This window comes from Anastrepha obliqua, chromosome 3 (genome assembly GCF_027943255.1).
Source record: "Anastrepha obliqua isolate idAnaObli1 chromosome 3, idAnaObli1_1.0, whole genome shotgun sequence".
NCBI lineage: Eukaryota > Metazoa > Arthropoda > Insecta > Diptera > Tephritidae > Anastrepha > Anastrepha obliqua.
Genome location: NC_072894.1, coordinates 106,548,333 through 106,562,537, shown reverse-complemented (window position 1 = coordinate 106,562,537; position 14,205 = coordinate 106,548,333). Strand labels below are relative to the sequence as shown.

Sequence of the window (14,205 nt, the reverse complement as noted above, 5' to 3'; positions counted from 1 at the left end):
CAACACCAGAAATCGTAGAAAAAATACAGAAAAATACTGAAAGAGATTTAGTAGAATGCCTAGGCATTGGGCAGTGTAAGCAATATTTTGACTGAAGTATTGGGTTTTAGGTGCGACCTCGGTAGTCAAGGCTAAGTGCACTCGCCTGCCATCCCATAGGTTGTGGGTTCGAAACCCACTTACAGCAAGAAAACAAAAACAAGAATCTCATTCCTCAAACCCAAAAACTTATCCTTTCCTTCCTTACTCCCGCACAATAGTCAGCATATTATTAGCATTGGGGCTAATGAAATAAGCATCGCACCAGTAAGAGGAAGCGGGCGGCCGCGGTAATAGTGCAGACACACCAAATTTAGCGAAGTTCTCAACCTTCTGTGCGATCCTTCTGCCAGAAAAATGTGAAACATAGATGGCGCTCCAAGCAGTAAGAAGAAGCTGACCCTAAGCAATGACAGGTGGGCATTTCCACCACTTAGGACTGGTAGCGGCAGGCTAATCACCTACCCTGTCAGAAATCAAATAGATTAACGAAACCAACGCAAGACAAGTACTGTCGAGGTCTTATGCTCCCAAGGGGAGTGAACAAGGAAAAAAATGGGTTTCAGATACTGTGTGCACAATGGACGTCGCATTCGCTAACAATGGTACAAAGACACATTCGAATGCGACTTTCTCAGCAACATTTTGAGCGTTTTCGAAAGAATAAAGTGGATTTTGTGCATCGTTTCATCATTGCTTATGAAACTGGGGTCTATCACCATGATCCTAAATGAAAACAGGAGGCTAAAGAGTGGCTCTTCGGCTCCGGAACGAGTTCGTGTCCAGAAATCAGCCAAGAAGGTGTTAGCATCAGTTTTTTGGGATGCGAAAGGATTTCATTGGTGGATTACTGGTAAAGTGGTAAAACAATAAATTCTGAATATTATTATAACCTTTTAGACTAGCTGAAGGAAAAATTTCGTGAAAAAAGACTCAGTTTGCAAAAGAAAAATTCAAAATTCAAAATTATTTTTCATCAGGACAAAGCACCGTGTAACAACATAATTTTGACAAAGGCCAACATCAATGCAATAAAGTTCGAGTTGTTGGAGCATCCACTGTATTCATCAGATTTGACCCCTGACGTCTTCCATCCGTTTCCAGACCTAAAAAAATTCATGCTTGGAAAGCGTTTTTCACCAAATGATGAGGTCATAACAGCTGTGGAAGCGTATTTTGCAGCCCTTCCAGGTTCTCACTTCAGGAATGGAATTCATAAATTCGAATCTGGTTGAAACAAGTGTATTGATGCTCACAGAGACTATACTGAATAATAAAGTGTATTTCAAACCATAAAATTGTGTTTTTCTTATCGAACGGCAAAACATATTGAACAACCTAGTATTTATTCTGGTAGTCAAGTGGCAAATTCCAAGCATCTTTTAACGAGAAGGCGGAAAATTTGCGCATGCATTTGATATGGGTGCCCGGGCATAGTGGCATACCAGGGAATTGTAAGGTAGTCAATTAAGCCAGAGAAGGTACTACCACTCGCCTCCCTCTTGCTATGGAGATTGTAGATTAGGTCGGGTCGATTTGTGGGGAGGTAAAAAAATCGCCCATTGCTCTGTGTCATATTCTAGGGATCAAAATAAGAAACTTTGCCGAAGGAACCATACCTCTAAAACGAATTCTGATGTCCCCCAATTTGGGTCGAACTTTTAGTGTCTTTTGTGGGAAGGCAAAAAAAAACGCCCATTGCTCTGTGAAAATCATATTCTAGGGATCAAAATAAGAAACTTTGCCGAAGGAACCATACCTCTAAAACGAGTTCTGATGTCCCCCAATTTAGGTCGATTTTTTTAATTTCTTTTCTATAACTCACTTAAATTAATTTTTTCATTTACATATGTTCTGACTAAATAAATTTCTTAAGAGAAAAAATAGATATTATTATAAATAAATAATAAATTTTATTATAAATAAATAAAAATAAAGAAAAAACATAGCCATTTAGCTGATTTTTTCATGTTGATCCCTAGAATACGATTTTCACAGAGCAATGAGCGATTTTTAAATCGACCCGCCCTATTGTAGATATATCTCTCTCAACCTGCATTGTCACTTCAGCTAACACTAAAAATGTAAAAAAGAATTTGACCAGAGTGGACCGCTCAAAGCGTTACCAATCAAAGAAAAATGTCTCTATGTTAGTTACTTTGATCACAGGCCACTGCCTTCTAGGTCGTAAGATTGAACATGCCTCATTTCCACTATTGTAGAATCTGCGAGAAAGCGAAAGAGGAAGAGTCTCTCATTCTATAACAAATGCCAAGATTTATAAACATTTCTTCAATTTCCATCAAAATTTCAAACTTTTTAATTAGAATTTAGAAAAAAAAACTTTGGGTATGCTTTTGCTTTAACCGTTGGTTAAATGTATTAAATCATCTTAACGAAATTATCTGCGTCCACTTCCATAGCCGAGTAAGTTTATATGTGAGTAGCATTCGGTTGCCCCGGACTCGAAACTCGTTGTGAGTCTGAAACATCAAATGACAGATAAAGCCGCTTCTAATAGCAGACGCTTCTGAACAAGCAATGGCAAATCTTCGAGTGTATTTCTGACAGAAAAAAAACATAAAAACCATATGCCGTTCGGATGTGGCATATGACTTCAGAACCCTCCAATTGTAGGGAGTTCTACTTTTTAGAAGAATAGCACGGAAAATTATCTAAGTGCCTTCTGCTTGTTGTTTTTATTGTAGCAGCACGTATGGCGAATGCTACCAGAGTTACTGTTCTTGGAGGGCTATAAAGCCGTTATTGTGATACAGCAAATTGGGAGCACCCTGCAACGACTATTGCAGAAGCTGTAACGACATTGAAGAAGAGGAGACTATAGAACACTTTATATGCGGGTGAATGGCTCTGAATAGAAGAAGATCCAATATTTTAGGAAAATTTTCCTTGAATAACATGGCAGAAGTAGTCAATATAAAAATAACAAGCCTTGTGAGATATATAAGGTTGTCAAAAAAGTCTTGCGGTATTTTTATTGAACTTTCAATTGTTCATAAAATTGCGATTTAAGTCAAATATGCGCCGTTTTGTTCGATGACGAGTTCCAAACGAGTTGCCAACTTCATAATGCCCCTCTTATAGAAGCTCGGTTCCCTATTGTCAAAAAACTCGGAGAGCCAATTTTCACAGGACTCTCTGGAGGACAACTTCCGACTACCAAGCTCGTTCGCCATGGACAGAAATAGGTGGTAATCACTTGGTGCGAGATCCGGACTATACGGTGGATGCAAAAGAACCTCCCATCCGAGCTCCCGGAGCTTCTGGCGTGTCACCAAAGATGTGTGTGGCCTGGCGTTGTCCTGATGGAAGACGATTCGGCCTCTGTTGATTAAAGATGGCCTGAGTGCTGCATTCAAGCGGTCCAGTTGTTGGCAGTACAGGTCCGAATTGAGCGTTTGGCCATAGAGGAGCAGCTCATAGTGAATGATTCCCTGCCAATCCCACCAAACACACAGAAGAACCTTCCTGGCCGTCAATCCAGGCTTGGCCACCGTCTGGGCAGCTTCACCGCTTTTCGACCATGACCGTTTGCGCTTCACGTTGTCGTAAGTGACCCACTTTTCATCGCCAGTCACCATCCGCTTCAAAAACGGGTCGATTTTGTTGCGATTCAGAAGCGATTCGCATGCATCCATACGGGCAAAAATGTTGTTTTGCGTCAAGTCGTGTGGCACCCATACATCGAGCTTCTTTTTGAATCCAAGCTTCTTCAAATGGTTTGATGACTCATGCCCAGCTCTTGGCCGATGCTACGGCTGCTACTATGCCGGTCTCTTTCGATCAATTCAGCGATTTTATTGCAATTTTCGACGACAGGCCTTCCGGACCGTGGCGCATCTTCCATCACCTCTGCACCAGAACGAAAACGTTGAAACCATCGTTGTGCGGTGGAAATGGAAACTGTATCGGGTCCATAAACTGCACAAATTTTATTGGCAGCATGAGATGCATTTTTGCCTTCATCGTAGTAGTACTGTAAAATATGCCGTATTTTCTCTTTATTTTGCTCCATGTTTGCGACGCTATAACTAACGAACGACTAAAAGCAAACAACAATTAATCAAACACGTGTTAGCACGTGAAAAGAGCTTTCCAAAAAGCTCTAGCGTGAACCGATGCGACGAATACAACTAGAACTACGCGCTTGCAAAGACAAGCTTGCGGAAATACCGCAAGACTTTTTAGCCAACCTTATATTAAAGCCACAGGTTAGTTCCATGAGGACAATGTAGAGTGACGAGAGCGGACAGCCCTGGTGGTATCACAATGGGCCTACAGCAGGCCTAGGTGTGTCAACTGTCAACCACTATAACACCTACCTACCTATGCCTCCTTCAAACAGCAGTTGGTTTTTTATGAGTGGCTTTTTTCATAGAGAAATACACTCGAAGATTTGCCAGTGCCTGCCGAGAGGCGACCGCAATTAGAAAAAGTGCATATAGCGTAGTACGCATAACAGAAGTGAAACCTTCAAGGCAGACAAAGAAAGAGGGAGAGAGAGAGAAAGAATATATATCTAAATAATTTCACAATATTTGCAGAGAATACAAATGGACAAAATTTACAAAAAACGGACAAGGTTCGACCGGTGTAGGTAAACGCCGGACACAAACTGTGGCAACAACGCGCTCTACTCCGAGCGTTTATCACCCGCACAAACGCAGCGGTTCCAGGACCGCAGCAACGGCATAAATTACCGCAAGGCAATACCAATAAATCCGACGCCGGAAGGGATAGCACTTTATAGTACGCACAAGCACTAGCCAGGAAACGGAAATAAGCGCTAAAAAGTAGGCACCAAAAACAAAAAAAACAAAAAACGCCAAAAAATTGGGACCAAAAAACGCCGCAAACAGTAGGCACCAAGGAAATATAACGCCAAAAAGTAGGCATCAAAAATATATTTCCCACAAGTTGGCACCAACAAACAAGCACCAAAAAGTAGGCAGTGTTATTTCTCACTAGAAATTAGCACTACAAGTAAAAACTAGGAAAAATAGCCTAAAGTGTATCTAAGATATATTTATATAAGGTATAGCTCTCTCTCTCCTTTTCCTCTACGTTATATCTTTTTTCTCTCTCGCGGAACGAAAATGCCCAAAACGTTGCATGGGCTTGAAATTTTACTCTCCTTTCTCGCTCGTCCATCGACGCCTAAGAAGTTTCACTTCAAAAACTTTTTCTTCATTTTGGTGTTTCAAGGAGTTTCGAACCCATGTTCTCCGAATTCTGAATGGTAGTCACGCACTTACTCATTCGGGTACAGCGGCCGCGAAGCAAAATTTTGTGGCCAAATATTGAATGAAATTATCTTGGGTCTATTAGTCAATGGAAACCAAAAAAAAGTGACGGTTAGATACCCTTGTTGCGGCAAATTAGGTGTATGTATTTCTACGAAATCTTAGTCTAACCATAAGGAATCTTTGTAATCAAGTTATTTCATTTTATGCATATAAATATCAAGCGCTTAAAGGTCTTATAAACTGATATGAATTTATTTAGTTTTTCGAATTTCCATGTTTCCATATTTCCAATGTGACATTAAATTGTGTACTTTGCATCAATCTTCTGTTCACTTTTTCCCCTTTTAATATCCTCTTTTTTATATTAACTTTCAGATTAACAATCAAAGCTGGCTGCCCAATGAATTTAGAAGACTTCCCCATGGATATACAAAAGTGTCCCCTAAAGTTTGGCTCGTGTAAGTGAAATGTAAACTGCCAAAAACTTACTAAAGAACTTACTAAATAAGTTGAATATCAGGCCACCCTACTTCTAAAGTGAGTGCATTTGCGGCAGCACACATACACATACATATGCGCATGTCTATATAAACATACAAAACTACAAAAACATCATATCAAAACACAATTTTTGGTTTAATTTTCTTAAACTTATGCAAGCAGGTCTTTTGAGTTGCAAAACGCTGCAGGCCTCCATATTATAGACTTGTGCTTATTTTTCCATAACTGCATGCATATCTATACAGAAGTAGTTATTTTTATTGCCTATTGACCTTGACGACTCAAAGTCGTAGTAATAAACTTATGAGCGGAGGACACAACAAAATGCATGTGCTTGTGTGTGTGTATGTGTATGTTTATAAGTACGAGTATTAAAGCAATCTAACTATAAATGCAATTCAACAAAATACTTATGCATTATGCACACATACACACACATATGACACATGTATGTATATTTCTTTGAAGTGCAATCTCCCTCTAATGCACACATATGCACTACTTACTTCTAGCCAAATAGTATGTGTACATATGTATGTATGTATGTGTATAGTAATATGAGTCTCAAACGCTAGCCACCCTTCATGCTTATCGCTTTACGCCACTTTACTGGCGGTTTTCTTTTTTGCCAGCCTGCTGCGATTTGTGATATTAAAATGATTTAAATAGCTCTTGTGCTGCCCACTCGTCCTTATGAATGTCCTTATGGAGCGGCGCAAAATACATCGCCACCACAAAAGGCCACAAAAGGCAATAAGAAAACCGAAAAACGCTGCTAGTAAAAGCGCAACTATGGAAACAACTTAAGCTGTTGTTAGCCATTTGTAGTTCATTTATTCGCTCATTCGTTTTTAGGTTGGTTGAAAAGCATTGCCTATGCCCGCACACTTGTACACTTGCATACGCGCGTGCAGGAGCTGGCTGCTATACTCGCAGATGCATGGCTGTGTAAATCGCTGTTTGCTGCATCCCAAGTACATAATCATTATTGTTTGTTGCGTACCACAGGCGGTCGAAAACCGAAGGGGTATGAGTGGTCGCATTGCTGTGAGGCGGCGCATTGGCTTAGTTGGGCTTAGCGGGTTTTCTAATGAATATGTCTGCCCGCCTGTCCGACATTCAAACGCATTCAAGGCTTTAATTGATTGCATGGTGTGGCAGGAATTTAAGATGCGCTGGAGAAATTTTTACAATTTTATAAATAGGTAGATGTATGCATGTAAGGTGTGTTCGCAGTTGGTGAAATAAATAAATTTCGCCGTGACCATTTTTAGGAAGAAAAATATTTCAAACCTTTTTCACAATTTTGCGAAGTTTTTGGTCCTGATAAATGGTTTTAAGACTATGAAAGAAAAATAAGTAAATTAAAAAAAATTATTTGAGACTCTTAAAAGAGAAATGCGGAGCTGATGTACCTACTAAAAATATTAACAACTACTATTAACCCCAAGGCTGGCGAAAATCCTCCACTGAACCCTCCCCGAGGGTGCCAGCTGGTAATAAGTACCACAGTTTTCCTATTTATAGGAGGTACTTAGCTAAGTTAAGGATACTATGGGTTGGGTTCGATACTCCTCAATAGTACAGCTCTACCCAAAGTACTCTTAACGTGGTCGGGGGTGAAGGGCTGGATTAAGGTGTGATGCGACCCGTGCCGAGAATCTGTCAGGCTTGGGGCCCTTCTAACAAATAACCAAGTCTCGAACGGAGCTTACGGATACCTGGCGCCCTCCGTAATAACTAGCCTTACCCGTGTAGTTCGGAGCTATGCACGGGCGGACATCCTTTCTCCGACACTCGTGGGTCCAAACATGCAAGACGTTTCAAAAACAATTAAAAAAAAGGAGATCGGTCCTCCTTCGAAAAGACCGACAGGAACAAACAGTTCCACAATAAGAGCAACGGTTGCACCGAGCTCACATAGAACTCCATCCATCGGCCAAATAAGTCGATCAAAGCACACAGCGACAACTTCAGCGAAAGCGAGGCCAGCTGCCACACAACCAGAGCTGGACACAGGTCCAAGCACAAGTAGGGGTGCACTAGCCCGGCAATCTACTGTGATTCAGCCCCCAAAAACGGTCCCGACCGGAAGCACAGCTACTGCTAGCTCCGGTACCGAAGGATGGCCGCTTGTGAGGGTGGTAGACCCAGCGAAAGCGAGCTACCAGGATCGCAGAAATGCAGCCAGGCTCCTAAGGAGGGTGCACGAAACTCACCCAAAAGAAGGCGAATTGTCTCAGGAGTTGAAAGAGGCGATTGATAGAGCGAAAGCGATCATTCCTGATTTCAACCCTGACTTCAAACCAACACAGTCGGCTCCAAAACGACAGCGGTCCTTGGAGGAGAATAAGCCGAGTGCAAAAAGGCACAAACCAATGGGCGTGACGCCCAGAAAATCATTTGCGGAGGTTGCAAAAGACCGCTTTATCATAGGGGTCCTGGACCAGAACCATCCTGAAGGTATGATCCCCAAGGCCCAATGGAAATGGGTAGAGGCCGAGCTAACGAAAGTGGCACTGAAGGTCATTCTGGAGAACCCCGGCCCCCCGCCTGCGTGCGAAGACTTAGGCTGGCACCAAGGCCAGATAAAAATAATAGCGTGCGACGATGAGAGATCGGTTCAGCTGTACAAAGAGGCCATCTCCAAAGTTGGAGAAGTGTACCCAAATGCCAAGCTAGTGGTCGTGGACAGGAAGGATATTCCGTCCAGGCCTCGAGCAAGGGTTTGGTTACCTTCAACCGTCGAAGACCCGGTAGAGATTATGAAGCTCATCCGGGTCTGCAATCCAGATATCCCAACGCAGGAGTGGAGATACGTCAAAACCATCACCAACCAAAGCAGCGCGGACGAATCGAAAGAGCAGAAGCGCGCCACCATGCAGGCTCTCCTGCTCCTCACGGAGAACTCAATTGAACCGTTAGCGAAATGCGACGGGCAACTGCGGTACGGTTTTGTGAAGGTGAAACTCCACATTTACAAAACCGACACGGATGCTATTGAGTTCCTCGCCACGAAAGAAAGCGAAAAGCCCATGAGGGAGCTGGAGCCCATGAGTGAAATCGAGCCCATGAGCGAGGACGACCAGCCCACCGAAGAAGAATACGCCTCTTCAGGCTCAGAAATGGGCTTAGGGAGGTTGTACTTCGTACGGGAGGGTAAGTATCCCACACAACAGCGTAAGTATTCCGAAAGGGAACTTTTATGCGAAAGCAAAGAAGACCCAGACGTAACGTTAACAGCTAATGCATCTTCTTCAGATAAACCTACACCATTGTAAAGAAGCCTGCCATGCCCTCCTGGATCGTCTGGCAGAAGATCAGCCGGATGTAGTTCTCATCCAGGAACCCTGGGTACGGAATGGCGAAATCTGCGGTTTGAGGACACCAGGTTATAAAGTATATAAGACTAATTGTGAAGGTACTAAAAGAGCATGCATAATGGCAAAAGTACATCTTAATATCTTTATGATTCATAATTTCAGTAACGCAGATACTACGACGGTTAGCTGGGAAGTGAGCGGAAGCAACACCTGGCAAACCTCGTTCTATTTTGCCGGAGACGACACAGGTCCACTGCCGTCACCGCTAATAAGAAGCCTTGTGGAAGACTGTAAAGCTCACAACCGCAAACTAGTACTAGGAGGTGATGCCAATGCCCACCATACCATATGGGGGAGCTCGGATACAAACGAACGAGGTGAGTCTCTCTTTAATTATATTATATGTAGTAAGCTTTTAGTGTGTAACAAAGGCAACGAACCTACATTTATTACGCGTAATAGACAAGAAGTTCTTGATATTACGCTGGCAAGTCAAACCCTTTACGGAAAGATGACGCAGTGGAGGGTTCTGAATGAACACTCTTACTCCGATCATCGCTACATAGAAATTAAATTTGGGGGAAACAACCCACGGGCTCCACCCGCCAATAGGAACTTGAAAAAGACCAACTGGCATATATATAAACGGGAACTTAAGGAAAGACTTCCAAATTCCCAAAATATTACTATTGAAGACAGAGAATCATTGAACGAACACGTACAAACCCTTACGGAGGTCTGTAGAACTGCGCTAAACAAGGCTTGCCCTTTAAGTAGGTATAAGGGGAAGAAAAAGCCGCCCTGGTGGTCAGAAGACCTGTCTACATTAAGAAACGACAGCAGAAAACAGTTTAACAGAGCGAAAGCGACACGGGAGAGTAAAGACTGGGACTGCTACCACAGTAAACTAAAAATTTACAAAAAAGAAGTTAGGAAAGCGAAAAGGTCTGGTTGGAGAAAGTTCTGTGGAGAAATCGAAGGAACCACAGAGGCCTCCAGACTGCGCAAAATCCTCTCAAAAAAACACAATCCCATCGGATACCTCCAAAAACCGGACAGGAGTTGGACTACTTCGAGTGACGAAACGTTGAAGTTGCTAGTGGACACGCACTTTCCCTGCAACGAATCATCTAACGTAGTAATCGACAATGGTACGGAAAGATCAAATTCTGACATTGAAGAAATAATCACTGAAACTAGGATAACCTGGGCAGTGAACACGTTCAAACCATTTAAATCACCGGGCCCAGATGGATTATTCCCGGCCCAAATACAACATTCACTCAACTACATCATGGAGTGGGTGACGGCCATATTTAAGGCCGCTCTGAAACTGAAAAGTGTCCCATCAACATGGAAAGAGGTAAAAGTGGTCTTTATCCCTAAAGCGGGAAAAAGTTCACACACAACACCTAAGGATTTCAGGCCAATAAGCCTATCCTCCTTTCTGCTAAAGACATTAGAAAGAATTCTAGAAGAACCATTAGGGCTAACATCAGCCCTAATAAGCTCAGCATCTCACAACATGCGTACTGTAAAGGGAAATCAACCGAAACAGCACTTAACTCACTTGTTACAGAAATCGAGAAGTCAATGTATAACAAAGAATTCACACTGGTAGCCTTCCTAGATATCGAGGGCGCTTTCAACAACATCCTACCGGATACCATAATAAAGGCACTGACGGATTTCGGGATCTCTGGAGCTCTGGTTGAGTTCATCAAAAACATGCTCTTGAGCAGATTTGTGATCGCAACCCTAGGGGCCACAGAGATCAAGAAAAAAGTTAGCAGAGGAACACCTCAAGGCGGCGTGCTGTCCCCTCTCCTATGGGTGCTGGCACTAAACTCATTGCTAAAGAGCCTAGAGGAGAGAGGACAACACGTAGTAGCATATGCGGACGATGTTGCAATGGTAGTAAGGGGGAAATTCCCCAATACACTCATAGAAATCATGCAAGATTTACTAAATATGGTTGAAAACTGGTCAAAAGCAAATGGGCTAAGTGTCAACCCCAATAAAACTGAACTAATCCTATTTACCAGGAAACACAAAATACCGAATATAACTCCTCCGACTCTAGGAGGAACGGCACTGTCATTTAGTGATGAGGCCCGCTACCTAGGTCTAATACTGGACCGAAAGCTAACATGGAAGGCAAATGTCGAAGATAGAGTAAAAAGGGCGACAATAGCACTATACTCTTGTAAACAGCTGATAGGACTAAGTTGGGGTCTCTCCCCATCTATCGTATATTGGCTTTACACGGCAATTGTCAGACCTATCCTAACATACGGCATATTAGTATGGTGGCCAGCTTTAGATAAATTGTACATCAAAAGAACCATGGCACACGTACAAAGAATGGCCAGTCTTTGCATTTGCGGAGCCCTCAGAACCACACCCACAGATGCACTAAATATCATGCTTAACATTTTACCAATAGAGCAGTACGGTAAGCAAACAGCTGCCAAAGCAACTCTCAGACTAAGAGAAATCGGCCTACTCAGAACGAACCAAAGAGGGCACTCCTCAATTTTAAAACAATTCCCCTGCATTCCCAACACAACGGATTTCTGTAGAACCAAGGACATCAATTTGTATAAATCCTTCGTCACAGTATTTCCTTCCAAAGAGGAATGGGATAACGGGCTCATTGTTAAGATAAATAAAGTAAACATCTACACAGATGGCTCAAAACTGGATAACAAAGTAGGGGGAGGGGTCTACTCCGACAAACTCGGAGTATGCCAATCATTCCGCTTACCTGATCATTGCAGTGTATTTCAGGCGGAAGTCACTGCCATAAAAGAGGGGCTTAAAGAGATAAAAACGAGAGTATTATCCACAAATGAAGTCTTCATTTACTCGGACAGTCAAGCAGCAATAAAAGCGCTGGAATCAAAAACACACTCGTCAAAAACAGTTCTAGAATGTTTTAAACTACTAGACGACGTATCTAAGTGCTACAAGGTGCACCTTATCTGGGTACCGGGCCACAGAGACATTCCAGGAAATTGTAAGGCGGATGAACTTGCAAGAGCCGGTACAACGCTCGATCTCGAACCGGATAAGGAACTGCTACCCATACCTATAGCCACCTGTAAATTACTTATAGAAAGGGAAACCATCAAAAAGGTAAATACAATCTGGCAAAACCTCACAACTTGCGAACTAAGCAGACAGACATGGCCGAACTGGAACAGCGGTCGATCGAAGATCTTGCTAAGATTCAACAGGGAATCTATAAGAAAAATGATAGGTGTTTTAACAGGTCATTGTTTAATAGGCAGCCACGCTAGAAGGTTAGGACTACCTTACTTCGATTTCTGTAGAAGCTGTCTAAATACAGAAGAAGAGGAAACAGTCAGACACCTTTTATGTGAGTGTGAAAGCCTAGCTAGGAGAAGGCTGCGCACCCTCGATACAGCATTTTTAACCGATGTAGCGGATATAGCCCATCTAAAGCTAACGAAGCTCTGCTCGTTTATTAAAGCAACCGGATGGTTTGAAAGGGAACACGTAGAGTAAGGATAAGCTCCAGTGGCATCACAATGGACCTGCCGAAGGTCTAAGTGCGTCTTACGACAACCACCCTACCTACCTACCTACCTATTAACCCCAATTTTTTTTTTTCTTCCTTGTTCACTCCTCTCGGGAGCATAGGCCCTCGACAAGACTTGACTTGCGTTGGCTTCGTTAGTTTATAATATTTGATTTCGGACAGGGTTGGTGATTAGCCTGCCGCTATCAGCCCTAAGTAGTGGGAATGCCCACCTGTCGTTGCTTAGGAACAAGGCCTTCTTACTGCTTGGAGCACCATCTGTGTGTTACATTTTTCTACCAGAAGGATCACAAATGAGTTTTTTTTATTTTTAAGTAAATTTGGAAAAGTGCGAGGACAGTGCTTTACGTAGGATTCGAACCCACAACCTCCGGGATGGCAGGCTAGGCACTTACGCTAGACTACCGAGGCCGCAATTACTCCAATATTATTGAGAAATAAAAACAATTTTCCTGCCTCGCTCACTTTTCACTACTACTAAGAATAGTTACTACAAGGTGGCGCAAAATCAATCACTCAAAGGCAAAATTTATATATTTAACTACGTACGTCAATCTTATTTGACGTTTTGTGAACTAGACAGCAGACAACCATTATACAAATTCATAAGCAATAGAGCCCATAAAGGTCAAAATAAAAATTTCGATCACTCAAAGTTAGTTTTTAATGTTTTTGCGCCACCTTGTAGCTATTTTCATCCCTCAAATTAATTTTTTAAATAGAAAAAAAAATTATTCATACACAAAATTGGATAATCAATTTTGTGCCACCTGTGAAGGTCCACATAAATACTTCCTTCACTCAAATTAATTTTTTTACATAGAAAAAAAATATTATAAACAAAGTTGGATGATTAATTTTGTGCCACCTTGTATCTATATAAACAATGAACCGCGGGAGTCAGCGTAAAGATTTTAATCACTCAAAGTCATTTTTTTACATAGAAAAAAATTATTCATAAACAAAATTGGATGATTAATATTGCGCCACCTTGTATCCATGTAAAAAATGGACCGCGTGAAAGTCAAAGCAAAGACTTTTACCCCTCAAAGCATTTTTTTGTAAAAAGTTATTCAAAACCAAAATCGCATGATAAACTTTGCGCCACCTTGTAGATAATACCAATTGAAAAGATCGTACAAAGTTAGAGAGATGAAACTACTGCCACGTATCGAGATTATGTTTATTGAGTACCATGTTTTGAAAGAATACAAACCATGTCCCAGCCAGATCGGTATCATTTTTGGTGTTTGGCATTCGTTTGAATCGGGGAAGTCGAGTGATTTTCTTTTTCCATTACGACAACGCACCAGCTCACGCTGCAGCTGATATGGTCGCAAACTTAATAGAAGATAGAGTTCCAACTCGTTTCCCAACCCTCCCTATTCTTCAGACTTGGCTCCCTCGAATCGATCGAACTGCTATTTGCTCCCCGATTTGAAGAAATGGCTGGCGGGAAGAAGATTTTATTCAAACGAGGAGGTGATGGCAGAAACAAATGTCTATTTTT

At 42.1% G+C, this 14,205-nt stretch overlaps 1 protein-coding gene across 1 annotated transcript in view; it reads left to right on the top strand.

The window, feature by feature from the left end:
* The window catches only part of LOC129242491 (gamma-aminobutyric acid receptor alpha-like), a 45,676-nt gene that overhangs the window by 15,911 nt on the left and 15,560 nt on the right, over positions 1 to 14,205 (top strand). The window contains exon 4 of the mRNA XM_054879157.1: positions 5,682 to 5,764. Coding sequence (XP_054735132.1) covers positions 5,682 to 5,764 — 83 coding nt within the window. The remainder of the gene's footprint in view (positions 1 to 5,681; positions 5,765 to 14,205) is intronic.